This window comes from Pteronotus mesoamericanus, unplaced genomic scaffold (assembly GCF_021234165.1).
Source record: "Pteronotus mesoamericanus isolate MK-2021 breed Mesoamerican mustached bat unplaced genomic scaffold, CSHL_Meso_final scaffold_165, whole genome shotgun sequence".
Classification (NCBI taxonomy): Eukaryota; Metazoa; Chordata; class Mammalia; order Chiroptera; family Mormoopidae; genus Pteronotus; species Pteronotus mesoamericanus.
Genome location: NW_026555307.1, coordinates 9,553,568 through 9,579,186, shown reverse-complemented (window position 1 = coordinate 9,579,186; position 25,619 = coordinate 9,553,568). Strand labels below are relative to the sequence as shown.

Sequence of the window (25,619 nt, the reverse complement as noted above, 5' to 3'; positions counted from 1 at the left end):
TTATTCCATTAATGTGGTGTATCTCATTGATTGATTTTTGTATGTTGAACTATTCTTACATTCCAGAGATAAATCCCACTTGGTGATAGTGTATAACCCTTTTAATATGCTGTTGAATTTGGTTTGGTGTGCCAAATGTTTTGGAAGGGTTTGATAAGAATTTGTGATAATCATCTTTAAAATTCGGTGGAATTCGCCATTAAAGCCATCGAGTCCTAGGCCTTTCTTCAATGGTACATTTCTTATTACAGATCCACTCTCCTTACCTGTACATATATTCAAATTTTCTATATCTTCTTGAATCATTTTTGGTAGTTTGCATATTTGTAAGAATTATTCCATTTCATCTAGATTATCCCTTTTGTTGGTACAATTATTCATAACATTCTCTTAAAATCCTTTCATTTCTGTAAAATAGGTAGTCACGTCTTCACTTTCATTTCCAATTTTAGTTAATTCAGTCTTCCCTCTTTTGTTCATAGTCAGTTTAGTTAAAGGTTTGTCAATTATTTTAATTTTATTTTTTTATTGACTTGAGAGAGAGAGATGGAAACATCAATTCGTTATTACACTTATTTTTGCATTCATTGCTTGAATCTTGTTTGTGCCCTGACCAGGGATGGCACCTGCAACCTTGGCATATCCAGATGACACTTTAACCAACTGAGCTACCCAGCTAGGGCCTGTATTTTTTTTCCTATTCTCTATTTTATTTACTGCCACTTTAATCTTTTTTTAAAATTATTTATTTATTTATTTACTTCGGAGAGAGGGGAAAGGAGAGAGAGAAACATAGATCAGTTGCCTCATGTATGCACCTGGACCAGGGACTAAACCTAGAACCTAGATATGTGCCCTGACTGGAAATTGAACCAGTGGCATTTTGTTTTGTGGGAAGATGCCCAACTAACTGACCACACTGGTCTGGGCTCCACTCTAATTGTTATTACCTCCTTCCTTCTGCTAGTTTTGGGTATAGTTTGCTTCTTTTTTTCTAGTTCCTTAAGGTGTACAATTAAGTTATTGACTTGAGATCTTTTTCTTTTTCAATACATGGCTTTTATTGGATCTTTAAAATATTGCAGATAAGTCTGAGGAAACATTCTTCATTTTGCTGACTCTATAGGTGGACAACTTAGGTCTTATTCATCTGCCTGCTAAACTGTTCCTTTTTCAGAAACAGAGCATCTAAAATTTTTCTGACTTCCTTATTTTAAACTGTTATGGCTTGCTGAACCAAAGCAGCTGAATTTGATACAAGTTCAATGTCATTTCCTTCAAGAATCAACTCATCTTTCTAGGCCTGAGATACTGAACAAGCAATACTTAATCTCATCTGACCTGTGCAAATGTACTTTCCACCCAAGAAATTTCTGATTTCAACAAGAGAATCATTCTCCTGAATAACGATGTTGATAGGGAAGTGAGCATACATGTGTCACAGGTGTGCACAGGTAACCAGGTTCTTGGTGGTTGCAAACAAAGAATTGAATGAATTTCACAAACAGTGAAGTGAAGCAAGCAAGCTTTATTAAGGACAGTGCCCTCCACATAACATGGGAGTGGGCCGATCTCCTGAACTGATTGCTTTCTTAGGGGTTATAATTTTATAAGTTTTTTTACTTAGCTATTCTTTTTTTAAAAAATATTTTTTTTTATTTATTTTCAGAGGGAGGGGAAGAGAGGGAGAAAGAAAGGGAGAGAAACATCAATGTATGAGAGAAACATCGATCGGTTTCCTCTCACACACCCCCAGCTAGGAACCCAGCCTGCACCCCAGGCATGTGCCCTGACTGGGCATCAAACCAATGACCTTTTGGTTCACAGGCTGGCACCCAATCCACTGAGCCACAGCAGCCAGGGCTATCCCACTATTCTTAATCTAGTTTGTATCGTGTAAGCATTAGGAGTTATATAATTTTCCTGCTATGGCACATGTGATTACCCATAGTTCTCCCTGACTGCCCACTCATGGGGTGAAAACCGCAATGCTAATTTATTACAATTAGATTATAATGATATTAAGGTGAACTATAGGTTGTTTAGGATCAAAGTGTGCAAGCCAGGCTGTGATTTTAAGTATTACAATGCTACTACAAAACTATTTTCAATATTCAGGATGTTGGTTAGTGTCAATGTCAGCTACTTACTTTGATGTCAGCATCCTAGAACTTCCTCATTTTTATTTTACCTGCTGTCTCAAAGTCTTCTGCCTCAAGTCCAGCTACCTGTGGGAAGTGAAGTAACTATTTCAGGAACTCAGGATGTCTGGCTTAGTTTTCTTTAGCATATTTTGTGTTTTCAGCAGATGCCTTCAGAATTTCTTCATTTCTAACCATCTCCCCATCTCACACAGACCTCATCTTGTAATGAAAGCCCAGGGTAACACTCTTGATCATGTTCTTGATCATGCAGGTAGTGCTAACATTGGCCAGTCCCTTTCCATTTCTCCACCATTGGTCAACCTAGAGCCTCCTCTTTTTCTTTCCAAGGAGACTGAATTCTACATCGATGTGATTGAAGTCCCTCTGCATGGTATCTCTGGGACTCTTCACAATAACTGTGTCCCTTCAGAGTAATGATGACATTTTCTAGAATACAGGCAGTCTGATTGGGGAGAATGGTCTCATCCTTACAGTAGATGTGGCAACATGACTGGGATCTTTCTTCTCTATCAACGTAGGTATCTATAGTTGTAAATTTCCCTATTAGCACTGCCTTTACTGCATCCCATAAACTTGGCATGTTGTGATGGGGTTTTAATTTTTTTCAAAGTATTTTCTAACTACCCCTTGTAATTTCTTCTTGTACCCCCTGGCCATTTAAGAGTGTACTGCTGCCCGGGCTGGTGTGGCTCAGTGGGTAGGAGCCACATGGGTTCAATTCTTACTCAGGGCATATACCTAGGTTGCTGGTTCAGTCTCTAGTTGGGGGGCCTATGAGCGAAAACTAATCAATGTTTCTCTCTCACATTGATGCCCCCCCCACTCCCCCTCGCTCTACAATCAATGAGCATGTACTCGGGTGACGATAAAAAAAGAAGAGTATATTGCTTAATTTCCACACATTTATGAATTTTCCTGTTTTCCTTCCATTAATTTCTAGTTTTATTCTATTGTAATCATAAAGGATACTTCATGTAATTTCAATATTTTTTATTTTACTAAGACACGTTTACAGTTCTAACTTATTATGTGTTCTGGAGACTTTCATATGTATTTGAGAAGAATGTGTATTCTGCTGTTAAATGAAGAGGTTTTTTAAAATTGTTGTCTTGATTTTCCCTGTTGCTTTACTCTGCCCGCTCACTCCCCACTCGCAGTCAATCCCCACCTTGTTGTCCATGACCATGGGTCATTTATACCTGTTCTGTGACTAGACACTTACCCTTCTTTCCTCATTTATTCTCTTCCCCTCTCCCATCTGGTTGCTGTCAGCCTGTTCCTTGTTTCCATGCCTCTGGTTCTATTTTGTTTATTTGTTTGTTTTGTTCATTATGTTCCTCTTATAAGTGATAATCATATGGTATTTGTCTTTCAGTGCCTGGCTTATTTCACTTAGTAATACTGGCCAATTCCATCAATGCTGTTGTGAAAAGTAGGCGCTCCTTCTTTCTTTCTGCTGCATAGCATTCCATTGTGTAAATGTACCAGTTTTTTTTACTTTCTTTCTTTATTTTTTAATTTCTATATCATGTTTATTCTATTACAGATCTCAATTTTTCCCCGTTTACCCTCCTCCACCCATCCCACCCCCACCCCCACTCCCGCAGTCAATTCCCACTCTGCTGTCCATGTCCATGGGTCATTCATACATGTTCTTTGTCTAGTCCCTTCCCCTTCTTTCCACCATTGTCCTCTTTCCCCTCACCTCTGGTCATTTTCAGTCTGCTCCATGTTTCCATGCCTGTGGTTTATTTTGTTCATTAGTTTATTTTGTTGAATAGAGTCCACTTATAAGTGAGATTATATGGTATTTGTCTTTCACTAACTGGCTTATTTCACTTAGCTTAATATTCTCCAGTTTCATCCATGTTGTCACAAAAGGTAGCAGTTCCATCTCTCTCTCTCTCTTTCTTAAATGCAGATAGATTTTATTTTTTTAAATGTCACAGTTAATTATATTTCAAAAATTTAAAACCCTTATAAAGCCTCAGCAATTAAACCAACATGACACCAGCACAGAAATAATCAAGTAGATCAATGAAATATATGAACATTCTAGAGACAAATGTATATATCTGATTAATATATGTATGATTAAGTTGATATTTCAAATCAATGGGTAAAATAAGGCTTATTCAACAAATAAGGTGCATGGACCAATATTACTTGAAATAAAACAAATATAGGGCCCTATTTCACACATTATACAAGAAATATTCAGGTGAGTTAAAAATCAATATGTAGAATCTAAGGAGCTTTAGAAGAAAATAGAACTAATGTTTTTCATGATCTGAAGTAAAATATTCAACCCCAGCAGCTATAAAGTAAATATTGACAATATGACTATATTAAACATTTAATTATATAGTAATATACATATATAAAAAGTTAAAGGACCAGGAATAGAATAGAAAAGTACTTGCAACACATCTAAAACATGGTTAATAGGGTTTTTTTTTTAAAAAAAAGTTCTACAAACTTCTAATCAATAAATGGATAAAGAATACCAAAAAGTCATTTAAAGCTTTTTAAAAAAAAATAACAGAAATAGTCAAGAAATACACAAAAACAGGTTTAGTTTCAACAAATAATAAAGGAACAATTAAAATAACATCATTGTCACAATCAGATTAATGAGTATTAAATACATTGGTAATATCAAGTATTGGCAACTCTGAAAGGAACTGGGTATTCATAGAAACTTTTTCTTCATCTTAAAGCAGTCCCTTTAGCATATTTTGCAGTGCTCATTTGGTGGAGGTGTACCCTTTCAGCCTTCTTTTGTCTGGGAAACTCCTTATTTCACCTTCCATTTGAATTGAGGGCTTTGCTGGGTAGAGCAGTCTTGGTTGCAGGCCTTTACTTTTCATGACTTGGAATATTTCTTGCCATTCCCTTCTAGCTTGCAGTTTTTCTGTTGAGAAGTCAGATGCTCGCCATATTGGGGCTCCTTTATATGTTACTACCTCTTTCTCCCTTGCTTGCTTTAGGACTGTCTGTTTGTCTTTGACATTTGCCATTTCAATGCTGATGTGTCTTGGAGTGGGCCTCATTGGGCTCCTCTTGAATGGGACCCTCTGTGCTTCCTGGACTTGTGTGACATTTTCTCTCTTCCAACTGGGGAAGTTTTCCATCACTACTTTTTCAAACAGGTTCTCTATCCCTTCCTTGTACTCTTCTCCTTCTGGTATCCCTATTATATGGATATTATTACATTTCAGGTTGTCCTGCATTTCCCTAAATGCCTCTTCATTCTTTTTGAGTCTTTTTTCCATTTCTTGCTCTTTCTGGGAGCTTTTTTCTACCTTGTACTCCAGCTGGCTGATTCGGTCCTCAGCTTCATCTAGCCTGCTTTCGATTCCTTCTACGGTGTTCTTCAATTCAGAAATTGTATTCTTCATTTCCTCTTGTCTCTTCTTGATAGTTTCTATGTCCTTTTTCATGCTGATATAGTTTGAGTAAGTTCCTCGTAGTTTCCCCGTAGTTTTTTGTAATTTTCTCTGAGCTCACTGAGCTCATTGAGTTTCCTTAGAACCGTTGTTTGGAACTCAATATCTGACAGTTTACTTGCCTCTATTTCATTTAGTTCTCTTTCTGGGTATTCCTCCCTTCCCTTCAAGTCAAGGGTATTTCTCTGTCTTCCCATTATTTGTGAGACTCTTCTCTTTTGCTTTTGATTCTTAAGTTGATCTGTCTTGATTTCCTGACTTTATGGTGTGAACGTCTATGGTTGGAGACTACTGTTTTTACTTTCTGGATCTGCCTCTGATGATGTCGGATATTGACCCTGTCCAACCATAGGCAGTCTGTTTGAGACTTCCAGGAATCTACTGTTCATGGCTGTCTCCTTCAGCTGTTAATCTATTCTCTCTGCACTCAGCAGGCAGCATTAGACAACTCAGGGCGGGGCAAAGTCCCTCCTGGGGGCAGGGTTATTGGGTCCTTTTACAATGCTGCTGTATGGGGTAGGAGTCCGGACTGGGATCCCACTGGCTACTTTCTCCGTTCTCTCCCCAAAGCCTCTGTCCCCAGTCTCTCCTCAAGTGTCGCCAGACCTCTCTGTGCTCCCTTTCACCAGGGATTTACTGTCTGTGGCTGCCACTCTGCACACAGCAGGCAGCTTAGGCAGCACTGGGTGGGGTAGAATCGCACCTGGGGGCAGGGCTCTTGGGTCCTTTGACGCAGGTGCCACTCAGGGGGAGTGGTCTCTGCCTGAGCAAGATGACTGCTGCCGCATGGGGGATGAGTCAGCACCGAGATCCCACTGCTTACTCTCTCAGTTTTCTCCCCAGAGCCCCCTTCCCCAGTCTCTCCTTACGTGTCTCTAGCCCACTCTGCCTCCGCCTTTGCTGGAGACCACGGTAAGTGGCTGCAAATAGAACTTTTGTGTTGGCCCTTTAAACAGTTCTTTGCGTCTCCAGCCGCCTGTCTCTGGCAGAGAGCAACCCTGCTGCTTTTTGCAGCTGGCTGTCCTCTCTGTACTTTTTGGGCTCTGGTGCTGTGGGCTAGAGAGCCCCGCTTTTGGTTTAGACCCCACTCTTCTCAGGGGATCCAACTAGCTGTTTCAATATCCTTCTGGTGCTGCCACCCATGGGTGCCCCACGCACCTTCTCAGGTCTGTACCGCACGCCTTACCAGTTAGATTGCACTAAAGCCGATTCTTCTGTCTCTGAGGTTACAAGGCTCCTCTCTTGCTCTTGTTCAGTTGTTTGTTCCATGTGAATTCTCCACAATTTAGTTGTAATTCCAGGTTGGCCCAGGGAGGAGGTCAGTGTGACTTCCACTCACTCCTCTGCCATCTTTATTCCTTCTGTACCACAGTTTTCTGAGCCACTCATTTACTGATGGGCACTCAGGCTGTTTCTAGAACTTGGCTATTGTAAATTGTGCTGCTATGAACACAGAGGTGCATAGGTTCTTCTGAACTGGTGATTCAGGATTCTTAGAATATAATCCCAGCAGTAGAACTGCTGGGTCAAAAGGCATTTCCATTTTTAGTTTCTGAGGAAATTCCATACTGTTTTCCATAGTGGCTGCACCAATCTACATTCCCACTAACAGTGCACTATGGTTCCCTTTTCTTCACATCCTCACCAGCACCTGTTGTTTGATGATTTGTTAATGATGGCCATGCAGAGCAGTGTGAGGTGGTAACTCATTGTAGTTTTACTTTGTATCTCTCTGATAGCTAGTGATGTTGAGTATCCTTTCATATGCTTATAGGCCCTGTGTATGTTCTCCTTGGAGAAGTGTCTGTTCAGGTCCTTTGCCCATTTTTTAACTGGATTTTTTGTCTTCCTGGTATGGAGTCATGTGAGTTCTTTATATATTTTGGAGATCAAACCCTTGTCCGAAGTATCATTGGCAAATGTTTTCTCATACAGTTGGTTCCCTTTTCATTTTGATGATCTTTCCTTTAGGTATGCAGAAGCTTTTAAATTTGATGTTGTCCCATTGGTTTCTTCTTTCCTTTATGTCCCTTGTCCTAGAGGATATATTGGCAAAAATATTCCTGCATGGGCTATCTGAAATTTTACTGCCTATGTTTTCCTCTAGGACTTCTTTGATGTTGCTGCTTATGTTTAAGTCTTTTATCCATTTTGAGTTTATTTTGGTGCATGGTGTAAGTTGGTGGTCTAGTTTCATTTTTTTCACATATAGCTGTCCAGATCTTCCAACATCACTAGTTGAACAAGTTATTTTTACTCCATTTTATGCTCCTGCCTCCTTTGTCACATATTAATTGATCATAGAGACATAGGTTTGTTTCTGGGTTCTCTATTCTGTTCCAATGATCTATGTTTCTGTTCTTATGCCAGTACCAGACCATTTTGATTACAGTGGCCTTGTAGTATGGTTTGATATCAGGTATTGTGATCCCTCCTATGTTGTTCTCCTTTCTCATGATTGCTGAGGCTATTTGGGGTCATTCTTGGTTCCATATAAATTTTTGAAATATTTGTTCTTAATCTGTAAAATATGTCATTGGTATTTTAATGGAGATTGCATTGACTCTATAAATTACCTTGGGTAGTATTAACAGTTTAATGATATTATTTCTTTCAATCAATTTCCATGGTATATACTTCCATTTATTTTTATGTTTCTTAATTTATTTCTTCAGTGTTCTGTAATTTTCTGAGTACAGGTCTTTGACCTCCTTGGTTAAATTTATTCCTAGGTACTTCATTTTTCTTATTGCTATTGTAAATGGGACTTCTCCCCTAGTTTATCTTTCTGATATTTCATTGTTGGTGTACAAAAATGCTTTCAATTTCTGAATATTTACTTTGTATCCTGCTATTTTGCCAAATTAACTTATTTGATCGAGTAGTTTTTTTGGTAAAGCCTATAAGGTTTTCTCTGTACATTATCATTTCATCTGCAAATAATGACAGTTTTACTTTTTACTTTCTGATTTGGGTGCCTTTTATTTCTTTTCTTGTCTGATTGCTGTGGCTAGAATGTCCAATACTATGTTGAACAAGAGTGGTGAGAGGGGACACACTTGTCTTTTTCCTGATATTAAGGGGAAAGCTTTTAGTTTTTGCCCATTGATTATGATATTAGCTGTAGGTTTCTCATATATGGTTTTATTATGTTGAGGTATGCTCCCACTATTCCCATTTTGGTGACTTTTTATCATAAATGAGTGCTGTACTTTATCAAATACTTTTTCAGCATCTATTAATGTGATCATGTAATTTTTGTCTTTCTATTAGTTTATGTGGTGTATTGCATTTAGTGATATGTGGATATTATACTGTCCTTGCATCCCTGGGATGAATCCCACTTGATCATGGTGTATGATTTTTTTAATGCATTGTGGGATCTAGTTTGCGATTATTTTATTAAGGATTTTAGCATCTATGTTCATCAGCAATATTAGCCTGTAGTTTCCTTTCTTTGTTGTGTCTTCATCTGGTTTTGGAATTAGGATAATACTGGCCTCATAAAAAGAGTTTTGGAGTCTTGGGTATTGCTGAATTTTTCGGAATAGTTTAAGAGGGATAGCTCTTCCCTAAATGTTTGGTAAAATTTGACTGTGAAGCTGTTCTCTCCAGGGCTTTTGTGTGCTGGGAGTTTTTTGATCCCTGCTTCAATTTCACTAATTGTTATCAGTCTACTCAGGCTTTCTGCCTCTTCTTGATTCAGTTTTGGAAAATTATATGTTTCTAGAAATTTGTCCATTTTACCCAGGTTGTCAAATTTCTTGGCATGTAGTTTTTTGTAGTAATTTCTTACAGTCCTTTGTATTTCTGTGGTATCAGTTGTAATACCGTAACTGTGGTATCAGGTATCTCCTCTTTTGTTTCTGATTTATTTGGATCATCTCTTTCTTTCTTGATTGTTCTGGTTAATGGCTTGTTGATTCTGTTTATCTTTTCAAGGAACCAGCTCCTGGATTTATTGATCCTTTGAATTGTTCTTTTAGTCTCTATGTCATTTAATTCTACCCTGATCTTGACTGTTTCCTTTCTTCTACTCACTCTGGGCTTTGTTTGGTGTTGTTCCTCTAGTTCTTGTAGATATAGTGTTAGGTTGTTTATTTGAGGCTTTTCTATCTTTTTTAGGAGGACTGTGTTGCTATGAACTTCCCTCTCAGGACTGCCTTAACTGTGTCCTATAGATTTGGGGCTGTTGTATGTTCATTTTCATTAGTTTCCAGAAATTTTGTGATTTATTCCTTAGTCTCATTGTTAACCCATTCATTATTTAATAGCATGTTATTCAGTCTCCATGAATTTGAATGTTTTTGAGTTTTTTCCATGAGGTTGATTTCTAGTGTCAAATCATCGTGACCTGGAAAGATGTTTGATATAATTTCAATTTTCTTGAATTTGTTGAAGCTTGTTTTGTGTCCTACCATGTGGTCTACCTTTGAAAATATTTCATGTGCCTTTGAAAAGAATGTACATTTTTCTTCTTTGGGGTGAAAATTTCTGTATATATCAATTAAGTCCTAGAGTGTTGTTTAGTGTCACAATATTCTTGTTGATTATTTGCTTGAAAGATCTATCCATCGTTGACAACGAGGTGTTAAAATCCCCTACTTTGAGTGCGTTGCTCTTGATATCTTTCTTGAATCCTCCAAGATTTTCCTTATATATATGGGTGCTCCTATGTTGGGTGCGTATATGTTTACAAGGGTAATAAATTCCTGATGGATTATTCCCTTAAGTATTATGTAGTGTCCTTATTTGTCTCTTTTTATGGCCTTTGTTTTGGAATCTATTTTGTCTGATACAAATATTGCTGCTCCAGCCTTTTTTTTTTTTTAATGTCCATTTGCTTGGGTTCCCCCCCCCCCCCCATTTCTTCAGTTGCAGTCTTGTAGATCTTTTGTTCTGAGGTGGGTCTCTTGTAGACAGCATATGCACTGGTCATGTTTTCTTACTCATTCAGCTACCTCAGCTGAATAAAATGTCTTTTATTGAAACATTTACTCCATTTACATTTAAAGTTATTATTGATAGGTATTTATTCATTGCCATTTTTTCCCCTCTCCTCCTCCTTCTCTTCCTCTTCTCCTTCTCTTTCTCCTTCTTCTTCCTCTTCTCCTTCTTCTTCTGGTGGAGTTACACCATCAGAAACAAATCACTGTATATCACGTTACTGGATATGCACCTCTTATTTCCCCTGGGAATGATGAGGCTGACACTCTAGCCAAGGAGCAGTGTCTAGAAACAGTACCTGCCAGTCCCTCAGGAAGGGAAGTAGCTCAGTGGCTATACTGTTGTCTCTTACATGCTGGACAAAAAACTATGTGGTCCACTATAAAGAGTTGGGGGTTACCTGTCACCTTAGCAGAGGTACAAGAAGCTTGTGAAACTTGTGTTGTCTGCTCACAAGAGCATCCCTGAAGGCCTGTGGGAACTACTGGATAGGTGGTGTGGGGATGGGTACCACTGACCAGGTGGCAGGTGGGTGTAACTGGGCCCCTGCCTAATTCAGAAGGATATAAGTATGCTATTACAAGTGTGGACATGGCCACAGGCTTTTAGCTGCTTATCCTGCATGGCACCCAGATCAGAAAGCATCCATAGGTGCCCTCAAGGAGTTATGTACTGCTTATGGGTGACCCTTAATCACTGAAAGTCAGGGTATGCATTTTAATGGGGCCTTCATATAGCAATGGCCTCGAGACCTGCAGATTGACTAGAAATTCGAGGTGGCCTACCATCCCCAAGCTGTTGGAATGATTGAACAGTATAATGGTCTCTTAAAGCAGGGCCTCCAAGCTGCAGTTGCCACCCCTACCCTGAGTGGTTGGACAAAACACTTATGGACTGTTCTCTGGATTGTAAATGAGAGGAGCTGGAGGGGGGACCATGCCTGGTGGAAGCCCTGCTCCACTGGACTGCAGCTCCCGTTCAGCTGCAGGGGCAGACTAAGGATCCTTTGCTGAAACTAGGCATGGGAAAACAGGGAAATATTCTCTTGCCCGCTCTGGAGGGCTTGGAGTGAGGGCAAACAGCCACTTGGACCTGGACTTGGGAAATAAAAGCCCCTCACATGCTTTGGGTGGCTCTTGTTGACCCTTGGAGACAAGGAGTGGAGAAAAACTTGCAAATAGTGCCCTGGGTGATTGGGGCCTGACCCCCAATCTCAAAGGTCACATATCCAGGGCCAACAGACCATGAAATGCTTCTTTGTGGCACTTTAATAATTTCCCTATGGCCCATCATGAGTTCTCCCATTATTGCAAGTAGATGCTGCAAGTAGGTATGGTATTCCCCAGGAAGACCTCGTCTGCCAGCCACTGTCCTGTTGGCTGACCAGAAGCTCGCTTGTATATTACGCGAGGGTCATGACTTGCTCTAACTGTTGCCTATAACTGCTCTGTCTTTTCACCCCCAGGGTGCAAAGTAACACCCCAGTGGACTGAGGTCATACCTATGCCTCAGTGGCTAACCAATCATCATGCTGGGTCTGCATGGAAATCTCTCTGAACACCTCTGCTGGTCTCCCATCGTGCATCTCTCCTGCTTCTATCGCAAATTGGACTTGGCTTCAGAACCTGTGGAACAGCAGACATCCCTTGTGGAATACCACCTGAACTGACATCTATGTTGGGGCAGAGCAGCAGCGCGACTGCCCCTGGCCATTAAGTGGCTACTCCGTATGGGATGGCTCAGGGTGGTTCATAGCTGAAGCCATGGAGCTGGCTGGACCAGCTCCCCTTTCTTTGCATTGAGAACCCCGAAGGACAAGCCCCAAAGGACAAATGCTCTGACAGGTCTGTGTCAGACACTTACTCTGGAGCATTTCTTGGAGGCATGGGAGAATGCATGGGCTGCAGTTCCTACTGGAGCCCTCTGGGTGTGTGGCTCACATAGGTGGCCTTACCTGTCTGGGAACTGGACTGATTGTTGTACTTGGAGATGGCCCTATTGCCCTGCTCAAGTTCAAAAAACTTGTAAGCCAGCCAACAAACTGGGAAGCATTTAAAGTGCAACACCGGGTAAAGTGTACTCTGGTGGTATTATCTATTAGCTGTTTTTTTCTCCTCAAGCTGCTTCTATAGTCACTGAAACTGAAATAACTGCTTTAGCTTTGCACACTGCTCATGCACTGAATGCAACACATGATTCCTTAAGCCTGTTAAATAAGGAATTTTATCAATTGAGAAAAGTAGCCTTGCAAAATCGTATGGCTTTAGATATGCATACTGCATCCCAAGGTGAGGTATGTGCCCTAGTAGGAGCAGAATGCTGTGTATATGTTCCTGGTGTCCACCATAATGTGAGTCAGGCTTTACAGGCATTAACCTCTGAGACCCATGCCATTGAACACCTCACAGGCGATCCTTTGCAGGAATCCCTAACCACTGAATGGCAGTGAGTTTTTGCTATCGTGGCTGGCAGCACTTGTGTTTTGCTTGCTTTTTGCTGTAGCTTATACTGCTGTTGTGGTTTATGGGTGCATGGCTCTGCTCTCACCACCAAGGGAATTTCGTGGAAGATATCCTCACGTAGATTGTATGGTGAGGAACCCAGAAGGGGTGGATTGTAAGGTAAAGGGAGGCAACCTGGCTTTCTCACTCAGGTGTCTGTGTAACTAGGGGAAGCAGTTTTTCACAACCTTGAATGAGCCCGATAAAGTAGTGTTCTCATAGTCTTGAGACTGGGTCCAATAAGCAGTTCCCATAACATGAAGTGGGCTTGAATGTGCAGAATCATGCTAAGATACCTAACAGCTTGGCCTTTTCCTGGCCTTGTTTGCTCTAGTACTTAAGGAGGTAGGGGTTTCTCACTGTGTGTACACAAGATACATAGCTTCCAGTGTGCGTGGCTCGCCCACCCTTGAATAAAGACATGCCAAGCATCCCCATGGCTCTGTGCATTTCCTTCCATTTACCTGAGTCTCGAGTGGACCTGCCAGGTTTGGACTGGCTGCAACATATCAGACAATTCAGTTTTTTCTCTTATGTCTCTTACATTTCTTGAGTTTCTGCTCCAGTGCTTCAGCTCAGAGCAAGTGAGTCCATCAGTTAGTCCATGAATGGGCCCTTTAAGAGAAATGCCTGGGACCCTAAAGGCTCTCACTTAACTGCTACCCCCTCTAGTTATCACAAGCTTCTCTTTCTGTCATTATAACCCTGGGTCTGGGGAACCTGGTGTGGGGCTGGGACTCTTTAGTGGGGACCTCTTTAGCCAGTATCCCTTCAGATTTTTAACTGCCACACCTGAGTGTGAAAATAGCCCATCCCATATCTTTGTCCCTCCTACCAGTCTCCAAGTGGTTTCTTCTGTATATCCTTCACTATAGAAACTGTTCAGCTAAGCTTCAGGGGATTCTGTGGTTTAGTTGTAATTTTGATGTGGTCATGAGAGAAAGCAAGCTCAATGTTTACCTACTCTATTATTTTTGTTTCCTTTCATGGCTTTAAATATTTTATTCTACTACCTTCTGGTGTCAATGGTTTCTGATGTGGAATCAGTGGTTAATTTTATTGATGATTCCTCATATGTAATGAGTCACTTTTTCTTTCTTTCCTCATTTGAGGATATGTTCATTGATTTGAGAGAGAGAGAGAGAGAGAAAGAGAGAGAGAGAGATCTATATGAGAGAGAAACATTGATTGGTTGCCTCCCAAACATGCCTTGACCAGGGACTGAACATGAGACCTAGTTATGTGCCCTGATGGGGAATCAAACCCACAACCTTTTGGTGCACAGATGATGCTCCAACCAATTGAGCAACCTGGCCAGGGCATGAGTCACTCCTTTACTGTTACTTTCAAAATCCTTTCTTTGTGTTTGAGGTTTGACAGTTTGCCTATAACATGTTTCAGCATGGATCTCTTTTAATTTATCCTATTTGGAGTGAATCAAATCTCTTGAATATGCACATTTATGCCTTTCATTATATTTGGGAAGTTTTGAGCCATTATTTCTTTAAATATTTCTCCTGCCCCTTTCTCTCTTTCTTCTCCTCCTGGGAGTCCTATAATGTCTGTGTTGGTATGCTTGATGGTGTCTCACAAATCCCTCAGGCTCATTCTTCTTGGTTCCTTTTTCCTTCCTGCTCCTCAGGCTAAATAATTTTTCTTCACCCTAATCTAATCTTCTATTGAACCCTTCAGGGGAATTTTTCATTTCAATATTGTATTTTTCAGCTCTAGAATTTGTTTAGTTCCTTCGTATAGTTTCTATCTCTTTATTGGTTTTCCCATTGTGTTCATACATAATTTCCATGATTTTCATTAGTTCTTCGTTCATGGTTTTCTTTAGCTTATTGAGCACGTGATGGATTTTCTTGGCTATTGTCAGTCATTTACTTACTTCTTGACATCCTAGTCATATTTTAAAGAGCTATTTCCCCTATCATGAGAAACACTGTAGACTACCTTCCCAAAGACCTTTCCCTTTGTCCTTGCTCTCTACTAATATCAAAGCTGAAAAGCTAAATTATTAACCTTTCTATATTTCTATGTAGCACAAGATAGCCATGTGACCAGTTATGACCCATAATATGTAAGAAGTGTCACTTTTGGGAAAAACTTTTAAGTGAAGCTACTGGTCTATCAGGCTACCCTTTAGCCTTTTACAATTCTTCCTGCCTGTAATGCAGTGCATCAGATCTTTGATAATACCAGTGAGCTGATGAAATAGGCTTGCACTCCCTTCTACCAGGCTGCTGCTGCTATTCATCCCCTTTTTATATATTTATATCCCCTTTTGTTAATGTTCTTCTCTGCTAATTCTAATATCTCTGCTAAGTTCTGGGTAAGTTTCAATTGACTATCCTCCTCACTATGGCAGTTGTTTTTCTGCCTCGTTCCATGCCTGGTAATCTTTTACTGGATGCCAGACTTTGACTTTTCCATTGTTGAGTGCTGGATATTTTTGTATTTCTACAAATACTTTTGATGTTTATTCTGAGATATATACAGTCTGATGCTTCAGATATTACTTATATGTTAGGCAGGCCCAAACAAAATATTGAACCTAGAGCTAATTATTTCTTACTACTGGCAAGAGCTTCCTGAATATTCTACACAGTGTTCCACGAATTATGAGGTTTAACAATCTGGCTGGCAAAGATAGGTACTACTTCCAGCCTAGTGTGAGTTCCCTTTCTCTAATACTTCTGAATCTTTTTTTACCCAGCTGCATGTAGTTTCCTTACATTCATGCACCTATCACTGATTAGTGTTCTGCAGGTCTCTGGAATTCTCTCTCAATGCAGTTCTCTTCTCTTCAGCACTCTGTCTTATGACTCCAGTTGCCTCGGTCTTCCCAGATTTCCATCTCCATCTCCTCAGCTAAGCATATTCCATATTCCAGGTTCCACCTCAGTTCCCCCTCCCTGCATCTTGACCTGAATGCTCACTTGGGAAAGTAAGCTAGGGCAACTATAGAACTCACCTAATTTGTTTCCCATCTGTCAGGAATCATGACTCTATTGCATGATGTTCACTGTCTTGAAAACCATTTCATGTATTTTGTCTGTTTTTATTGTTTCAGGTAGCAGGGTAAATCTAATGCATATTACTCCATCTTGGCCAGAATTGGATGTGGTAATAACTACAACATAACTTGACTGATGCAGAATAATGATCTATTCGTCTGGCCCATGAGGTGACTTGATGGAATCCTGGTGCCAGAATTTCTCTATTTTTTTGGAAACATCTTAGCCAAAAGACTTGCACACATGGGTGTTGCCAGCTCTGATTGCTATTATCAGGTTTTGTTAGGTTTTCCTGTCATTTAGGGCTGATTACTCTTTGATACTGTGTAAAAATGGCTGATAGCAAAAATTGGGTGCAAAATTTCTCTCTTTGGGGAGAAAAGGCTCATACATTCTCATTATTTTTAGAAACATTCATTCAACGTACATGCACCTCCCAATCTAGGGACATGTATCTTCTCAATCACTTGTTTATGTTAAACTTTACCTTCTTTCAGCAGGATTTTATACTTTTCTTCACTTAAGTCTTAGTCTTCTCCAGTCAATTTTTATTTGTTTATTTAATCTTTATTGTATTTTTCCCACTGCCACTTAGTCCCCTTATAGCCCCCTCCCTCCCAGCAATCACCACACTGTTGTCCATGTCCATGTGTCCTTTTTCTTTTTTGCTCAGTCCCTCTACCACCTAACCTCCCACCCCCAAGACAAATTTCCGTTTTCTATTTTGAACTTTTTGTTCTAGCACCAAGAGAAGTGATTGGCTTTGTACAGTTGCCTTATATACAGAAACATGTCAAATTGCCTTAATTTATTTAGGTGTCTTTTCTTACAAGAGTCACTTAAATGTTGTAGGTATACAACTTTTCTTCTGCATATAATTTTTACTTTTTCTTTTCCAATGTGTAGAATTATTCTTTTTCTTATCTTATTGCACTAACTAAAATCTCCAAACACAATGTTGGAAACAGTGGTTAGTTATTCCTGTTTTGTCCCCAATATTAATGAAAATGGTTTTGGCACTTAACTACCATATGCCATCTTTCTTTGGTAATCATATAATTTGATAATCATATTCAAACAGTACCTTATGTTTTTTAAAGTATATTTTATTGATTATGCTATTACAGTTGTCCCATTTTTTCTCCCCTTTATTCCCCTCAGCCCTGCACACCATCTCCCACCAGCATTCCCCCTCCCTTACTTCGTGTCCATGGGTCATACATATAAGTTCTTTGGTTTCTCCATTTCCTATGCTATTCTTAACCTCCCCCTGTCTATTTTGTACCTACCATTTATGCTTCTTATTTCTTGTACCTTTCCCCCCATTCTACCCCTCCCCCACCCTGCTGATAACTCTCCATGTGATCTCCATTTCTGTGATTCTGTTCCTGTTCTAGTTGTTTGCTTAGTTTGCTTTTGTTTTTAGGTTTAGTTGTTGATAGTTGTGAGTTTGTTGTCATTTGACTGTTCATAGTTTTGATCTTCTTTTTCTTAGATAAGTCCCTTTGTTGCGGGAAAACAGACTCAGACACGATTCAGGGAACGGAGTAAGCCTTTATTCACGCGCGCCGGCTCAGAGGAGGCAGTCTCCAAATTCTGAGCCCCGACCTCTGGTCAGGCCGGGGGTTTATAAGCCTTAGCATTGGGCGGGAAAAGGATCGGAATGCGGAAGTAGATTGTAAGGTCAGCCCTTTGTCTGAGGGCTTATTGCAACTGGCGGTGGTTAAGCAAATTTACAGAAGCGAGAGCAGAGCTGGTTAATAGCATCGGGCTTTCTGGTTTTTGGTTTCTCTTCCCCCCACATTCCCCGCTCTGATGCCATTAGCTACTAGGTGGCTTTTGGCATCATCATAGGGCTGGGCTGTAGGTCTGGCTATCCGAGCGCTGGAGAGCCTGGTACTGGTAGTGCTGTAGGGCTAGGATTTTTGCAGTAGTCTGTCTGGTGACTGTCGTCTCTATTATGCGAACTAAAGTTCGCAAGATGTATGGCCCTAGACTTCAACCAAGCACAGTAATGAGGATGGGCCCTAAGAACGGTAGTAACCAACTTGTCCAGGCTTGCCTGTTCATACCCCACTTCCATTTCTCTAGTTCCTCCTTGCGGCGTCTGATGCCTTCCCTTATTTCTTCTACCTTCTCTTTTATAATAGGGCTTGGTGATGATGAACTCTTTTAACTTGATCTTATCTGGGAAGCACTTTATCTGCCTTCCATTGTAAATGATAGCTTTGCTGGATAGAGTAATCTTGGATGTAAGTCCTCGTCTTTCAAGACTTAGAATACTTCTTGCCAGCCCCTTCTTGCCTGTAAGGTTTCTTTTGAGAAATCAACTGATAGTCTTATGGGAACTCCTTTGTAGGTAACTGTCTCCTTTTCTCTTGTTCTTTTTAAGATTCTGTCCTTATACTTAACCGTGGGTAATATAATTATGATGTACCTTGGTGTGTGCTTCCTTGAGTCCAACTTCTTTGGGACTCTCTGAGCTTCCTGGACTTCCTGGAAGTCTATTTCCTTCACCAGATTGGGGGAGTTCTCCATTATTTTTTCAATTTCCTGCTATTCCCCTTCTTCTCCTGTCACTCCTATGATACAGATGTTGGAACGTTTAAAGTTGTCTCAGAAGTCCAAAGCCTCTCCTCATTTTTCTGAATTCTTGTTTCTTTGTTCTGTTCTGGTTGAATGTTTATTTCTTCCTTCTGCTCCCAATTGTTGATTTGAGTCCTGGTTTCCTTCCTGTCACTATTGGTTCGCTGTGTATTTTTCTTTATTTCACTTTGTGTTGCCTTCACTTCACCCTCTATTTTGAGACCATACTCAACCATTTCTGTGAGCATCCTGATTACCAGTGCTTAGAACTCTGCATCTGATAGTTCAGCTATCTCTTCATTGCTTAGTTGTATTTTTTTTTCTGGTGTTTTGATGTGTTCTTTCATTTGGGCCATATTTCTTTGTCTCAGCACTCCTGCTTTGTTGTAAGGGGTGGAGTCTTAGGTATTCACCAGGACGGGCCAACTTTCACCTTTGCATTGCTGGAGCTGTATGTTAGGGAGGAGTCAGAGAAGGAACAATACTATTTGCTCAGCTCTCTCCCCACTTTCAGTCCCTCCCCCCACTACCAACAAGCAAATTGGGTCCTTCTGGTGCTGATTCCTAGGTGTGTTTGTGTAGAGAGCCCTGTGGGTCTTTCCAATGAACTCTCCTGTGAGGCTGGGAGTTTCTCCCACCACTGCAACCCCCACAGATTTTTATAGCCAGAGGTTTTGAGGCTTTCTTTCCTCCACTGGAACCCTGGGTTGTGTGGTCTGCTCGCTCCCCAATTGTTCCTCCTGGTTTATCCACATGCAAATGTGGGACCACCCAGTCTGCCAGCTGCAGCCTTGCCAAGTCCTCCAGCTGCTGCCTTGTGGAGTGTCCCCTCCACCCAGCTGCCCATCTCCACCCCTCCAGTGGGTCTGGATGAATGTTTCTTCTTTAACTCCTTGATTGTCGGACTTCCATGCAGTTCAATTTTATGGCAGTTCTGGTCGTTTTTTGTTTTTAAATTTGTTGTTGTCCTTCTTTTAGTTGTGTAAGGAAGCAAAGCATATCTACATATGCCTCCATCTTGGCCGGAAGTTCCAGTTTCCTTATGTTTTTATTTGACTTCAAATTTATACAAGGAGTGGATGTTGAATATTAGAAAAAGTTTTTCAGGCACCTTTTTATATAATCATACATGTTTGCACACATGAGCCTCTGTTTCATCATCTGTGATGGAGATAATGATGCAATTCTCCTGACAGAAAATCATCAAGATTACTCAATAATTCAAAAAAAAAAAAGAAATCTGTTATGGATTGAATGTTTGTGTCCCCCCTAAATTTATGTTTAAACCTAACCCCCAATATAATGGTATCAGGCTTTTGGGACGTGATTAGGTCATGAGGGTGGAGCCTTCATAACTGAGATAAATGCCCTTAGAAAAGAGACCCCCAAAGACTTCTCTTACCCCTTCTACCATGTGAGGATACAGCAAAACAACAGCCATCTGTGAACTGGGAAACAGATTATCACTAGATACAAAATCTGCCAGCACCTTGATCTTAGACTTCCCTGCTTCCAAAACTATGAGAAATAAATTCCTGTTGTTTGTAAGCCACCAAATCTATGGTATTCTGTTATAGCAGCCTGAACAAACTAGGACAGAACAAAATGGAATATTATTTCACCACATGATCCACAATGACAGCAATGCATTTATTTTTGTTTGATAGATGAGTCTGTACTGCTATTGTTCCATACTGCTTGACCATTGCTGATTTCCCTCCTGAGCCCCAGACTTGAGGTTTTTGAAGCCTCCTGGATAGCCTTTAGAAGTCTCTCAGACCCTTGCACCCACCATGATCCAAGCTGGTTTCAATGTCTTTTCTAAACATGCTCTTTCTCCCTGGTCCTCTTCTCAAAGCCTCTTTGTCCCCAAAGACCCAGGGCAGATTCCTGGGCATTTACCTAAATTCTCCCCTGCTCCCATTCCTTACATGGCCCACCATCCCCACAGCATGTTCATTAGGCCTCCTGAGCATCTCTCCCACCTGCCCTCTCCTCTCCTTCCTCACCCAGTCTGTGGTCCAGCACCATCCTCTTCTGCCCAGGTTCCTGGTCTATTGCCTCCATGGGATCTCTGCCTCCAGTTCTGAGACATTTTCTCCAGGGCAATGAGGGGCATCTTTGCAATATTTGACCACATCCTTCAGTTTCTCAGCTCTGCATACCCTCTGATAATTCTCAAGCTCAATAACATGACCTCAGGGACCTTGTCTTCCCTGGAGCCGTCTCATCATGGACAAGATGGTCTGGCTGTCTCCCTAGGGTCTCTTCAGAGTGTATGTCCCCTGGACCTCTACTTCTAGAGTGGAGCAGTAGAGGGGGTGGTCAGAGGACTTCCATAGTCAGTTTGAGAACTTTGGGGAGGAGTTGGAGTTGACCCACTGGATGGACAGGGAGTGGAGTACTAAAGTGCATTAGCTTTTTGCCTTTCAGATTCCTTTTATTTTTGATAGCACATTGTCCTTATAAGAACTGCCCTTATACACACACATGCGTGCGCGAGCCTGATAGTAGAATAACACTGGCTCCCTTAGATCCAGGGGTGGGCTCTGATTGGCTTAAACCACTCAAGGTCAAATTCCCTTGGCAGTGTGAGTGGTAAAGCGATGAGCTTGTGACTCAACCCCATCCAATCAGAGTGACTAACAGGATTGACAGACTAGAAATGTTAGACTCCAGCCTTTTCTTCCTCTGGACAAGAAGATGCATGGACATGTAGCATCATAATGTGAGGAGGGCTGGCCTGAAGTCAGAGACCACACTCAGAAGAGGGCAGAGCAGGGAAAGCTATAGAGAAATGGAGTGAGAATCCTATGGATATTGGAGACTTCTGAATCAAATTATACCTGAAGCTTATCTGGACAAAACCCATATATTATCATTTACATTTGGACTATTTGAAGTTTTTGCTACTTGCAACTAAAATAAAGATCCTAACCTCTCTAGAATCCCCTTCTTAAGCTCAACATTATTTAGGTGTTGACATCCAAAAATATTTAATGACTGGTACTAAATCTTGGCACTGGACAATCAGAACAGACTTCAGGCCATAGCCATGGGCCTGGGTCATGGGGGACCTCACTGGATTGTAGGGAGGTTGGAGCTCCCTGGGAACAAGTTGAGTTGGCAGGCACATGGAGAAGCTGCTATTAACCTGCTGGCACAGAAGGATTTGGGTATTTTAATGACCTATGTGGCTGTGTGGTCTGAAGGAGAAATGAAAATTCAAGCAAAACAGAGAGAAGGCTTGGGATGGACGACATATTTTATTTCCAAGTTGGCCCAGGAAGTAAGGAATGAGGGTGGATGGGGCAGGTAGGAGTCTCAGGTCAGTGATTTCTTCTTCATGGTTTCATCAGGTTCAGCCTTATTCTCTCCTGCGTTGGAGCTGACCTTGGAGTCAACACTAGATTTGGTCTCAGATGTGCTGCTGAAGTCTCTGGAAGAGGAGCTGTAAGTGTAGTAGGATTCTGAGGTGATGATGTTGTTGATCTTCCAGCGAAGGATGTTGCAGATCTTAACCATAAGAGGCAGCAAGAGGCAGATGATGATGTAGAGGATCACTAGGCCGAGAAACACGCTGGCTGACACCTGCAAGCACCGCACAACAGGTATGGATGGGCAGCCTGGCAGAGCACCTCCACCCCACAGGGCAGCTCTTGAGCAGCCACTCACCATGAGGATGAAGAAGGCCCTCTTGGCACTGAGTGGAAGCCCATGGATATGCAGCAGGAAGATGAGCTGGTAATCACAGTATGTGCTCTTGTCCACACCTCTGGTCGGGGGAAGGGGTCCAGGATTAGGGAAGAGTCATGCACTCCACAGGAAGCCCCTGACCCCACCTGGGCCATATGTTTGTCTTACCTATTGCTCACCAACACCTTGAAGAAGAATTCGGGGGTGTAGATGCTATGGGGAACAGCGTCATGGCATGGGGAGTTCTCCAGACACAGCCACCTGGGGGCCCACGTTCAGGCACTTATGCAGCAAATCATGCCTGCCACATGCCAACTGCTGATTTCTCCCTCCATCCCCAAAACTGGGTGAGCACCAACTAAGTACCACTTTATACTTTCATCCCTGATTCAATCCTTTGTTCTTTCATCTAAGAAGACTTCTGAATGCCTAGCCAGTGATAGACCATCCCCCCACTCCTCCCCGAGCCATTTGCTCATTCATTTCCTCCTGCTTTTTCACATCCATCTGTCAATTCCTCCATTACTATCCATTCATCTAGATTACAGATTATATCCCTGCTATGTGCCAACTCCCCATTTATTCCTTGCTGCTTTGATTCCTTTATCCCACAAATACAGCTTCAGCACCTACTCATACAAAGTTACATCTTCATTCATTTATTCAACAAACAGGTTGAATGCTGAGTAGGTGCAAACTGGTTACTTTGTTCATTCACTCACATTTGTCATTTGCTCATGGTATAATCTTCTTCTTTTCAATGAATCAAAAATAGTAATTGAGCCGCTATGTACTAATCTGTTCCTTCATTGTTTTTATTCATCATTAAGACCTCCATTCATATGTCAGTAATGCCTACTATGAATTCATCAATTTGTTCATTGTCTCATTCCACAAATACTATGTTGAGTTTATTGAGAATCTAGACTTATAAGGGAGACAGACCCCATAGGAGGCAGGAATGGGATCAGTGTTGGGATGGGGGCATAGGCAGAGGGGTCAAGGCTGGGGTGGGATAATAGGCAGAGGGGTCAAGGCTGGGGTGGGGTAACACAGGAGGATAGGAGCCAACTTTCCCAACTGGAACAGTCAGAAAAATCGTCCTAGATGAAGAGGCATCTGAACTAAGACCTGAAGAAAAAGTAAGAGGGACCAGCACTGCAGGTAGAGGGTCTACCTTATGTCAATGTCAGCCCCATTTGAGGAACACAAAGGTGGTCTGCATGGCTTAGGATCAAGCAGTCTCACATAAGCAGAAGGAATGGACAGGTCCAACAGCTTGTGGGCAGGTAGGTGATAAGGAGGCCAGTGGCCAGGGTGTGCACTTACTCAATGCCCAAGCTCTGGTGGGACAGAATGCTGAAGGCTGAATCCTTGGTTGTTGTGTTCTTGGTGGTCCAGATGAGGCTGTCAGAGCTGTGGAGGACCACTGTAAACTCAGTAGAGGACTCAGAACCTCAGTGAGGCCAGGGCATCGGCCTCAGACTGATGCAGAAGGTGGCCAGCAGTGGGAACAGTGGGAGGTCGGGGCTGGAGCCTTTAGCAGGACAAGAGTTTGTGGGCCCCTAGAAGCCTTGCTGTGGGTGGGGCCTGAGATACCCAGGTAGGTGGGGCTTGCTGCGAGTGGGAGGTCTGTGGCTAGGAAATGGTCTGCAGGGGAAGGAAGGCCCAATTACTTGTCCAGAGGGCTGTTGAAGCGGTAAATCTCTTCCTCGCTGTATTCTTTGATGGTGTCCAGGGTAGGCCCGCCGCCCACCACCTTCAGAACATAGCTGCCGGGAGCAGAGGTGCACACAAACCAGCCTCAGCGTCTTCAGTCCTGTGTCACATCTACCCCACCTACCCTCCTACCCTCTCCCATCAGCCACTGGCTTGGCCATGCCTTTACCTGCCCTGAAAACTACCAGAGTCTCCTGTCACCAAATCTTGGATCAAGAAGAAGGGGTAGAACACTGTGGGGTGGGAGAAGTGTGAGGCCAGGAGGAGGAGAAATTAGCTTAGCTTGAGATGTGGAGGATGGTGAGGGGAGAAAAGAGGGGGGACCCAGAGGAAGAGTAGAGAGTGGGTAGGGAGGTAAGCCGTCAGGGAGGAATGGCAGGGAGGGCAAAGTGGTGGGGCACAGGACAATGAACAATGTAGAGAAGGGGACTGGACACGCACTGTCACGGAAGAGGAAGCAGGGCATCTCAGGATCCACCTGAATGCAGTCGAAGAAGTGTTTGTTTTGTAAGCGGTTGTACGCCAGAGTGTAGGTGATGTCAAAGGCCAGGCGCTTGCCGGGTGGGCAGCCGATAAGCACTGGCACCATCAGGTTACCCTGAGTGGGAGGAAAAAGCCTCACCTGGGAAATGAGAAGGGGAGGACACCCCTCCTCCCACAGACACCATCACTACTTTCCAGGCTCACCTTCGTCAGGGTGCAATCTGATCATTATTTTCCTTAAAACAGGACTTTAATAACTGCAATTACTTATGTAGCTTTCACTGTGTGCAAGGCACTGATGTTCTGAGCACCTTACATTTTCAAATTCACTAGACTCTCCAAACAGCCTTGCATGGCAGGGACTATTAATATTTCCATTTTAGAGATGGCAAAGTGAGGCACAGAGAGATCAAGCACCTTATTTATTATCCAAAGCCAGAGAGGTGTTAAGTGGTAGAGCTGGGACCCAAACTGGGCCAGGTAGCTTCCAGCTGTCTGCAGAAAAAGGCATACAAAACCAATAACACCTACACCTATGCAGCCGCCACCTCCTAGTCAGACTTTATAGGGCTGGGGTTGAGCGTGAATTTTCAAACAATTGATCTGGAGGAGCATGAGATGTATAAGCAAAGTGCAGTCGGGATGGAAGATAAGCGGTCAGGGAACCCATGACATTGTCTTCAGAATGAACAACCCCTGACCCATTTGTCAAAGGACATTCAGACATGGATGGGCATCCAGAATCTGGTCTGGGCCTGATGGTGACCGTGGAAAGGAGTTGGTAGCCATAGATTAAGCACTTCTCTTGCTAGACCTGGGCCAAAGATTATACCTATCAGCCACTCACTCACTGGGAGTCTAATGGGCATCTCCAATTCAATGTATCCACAACCCGTCTCAGCTAATGGCACCTCATCCCTCTATGTTCAGGCTAAAAGCCTTGGCCTCATCCTGGAAACCTCTTTCTCACACCCCTACATCCAGTCCACTCGGATAGCCTGTGTCTCTAGACTTCAAAATAGAGCCATTCTCTCCTTCACCCCTCAACTCCTT

General features: G+C 42.1%; 1 protein-coding gene and 1 pseudogene across 1 annotated transcript in view; both read right to left on the bottom strand.

The window, feature by feature from the left end:
- Nucleotides 1-1,135: 1,135 nt before the first annotated feature.
- On the bottom strand, nt 1,136-2,745 carry LOC129083043 (60S ribosomal protein L9-like; annotated as a pseudogene).
- A 19,247-nt stretch (nt 2,746-21,992) lies between these two features.
- Nucleotides 21,993-25,619, bottom strand: part of CATSPERG (cation channel sperm associated auxiliary subunit gamma) — a 40,519-nt gene continuing 36,892 nt past the window's right edge. The window contains exons 24-30 of the mRNA XM_054588813.1: nt 24,525-24,681; nt 24,253-24,316; nt 24,041-24,136; nt 23,694-23,780; nt 22,533-22,625; nt 22,344-22,443; nt 21,993-22,259 (exon numbers count right to left, since the gene is read on the bottom strand). Of these exons, the coding sequence (XP_054444788.1) occupies nt 21,993-22,259; nt 22,344-22,443; nt 22,533-22,625; nt 23,694-23,780; nt 24,041-24,136; nt 24,253-24,316; nt 24,525-24,681 (864 nt within the window). The remainder of the gene's footprint in view (nt 22,260-22,343; nt 22,444-22,532; nt 22,626-23,693; nt 23,781-24,040; nt 24,137-24,252; nt 24,317-24,524; nt 24,682-25,619) is intronic.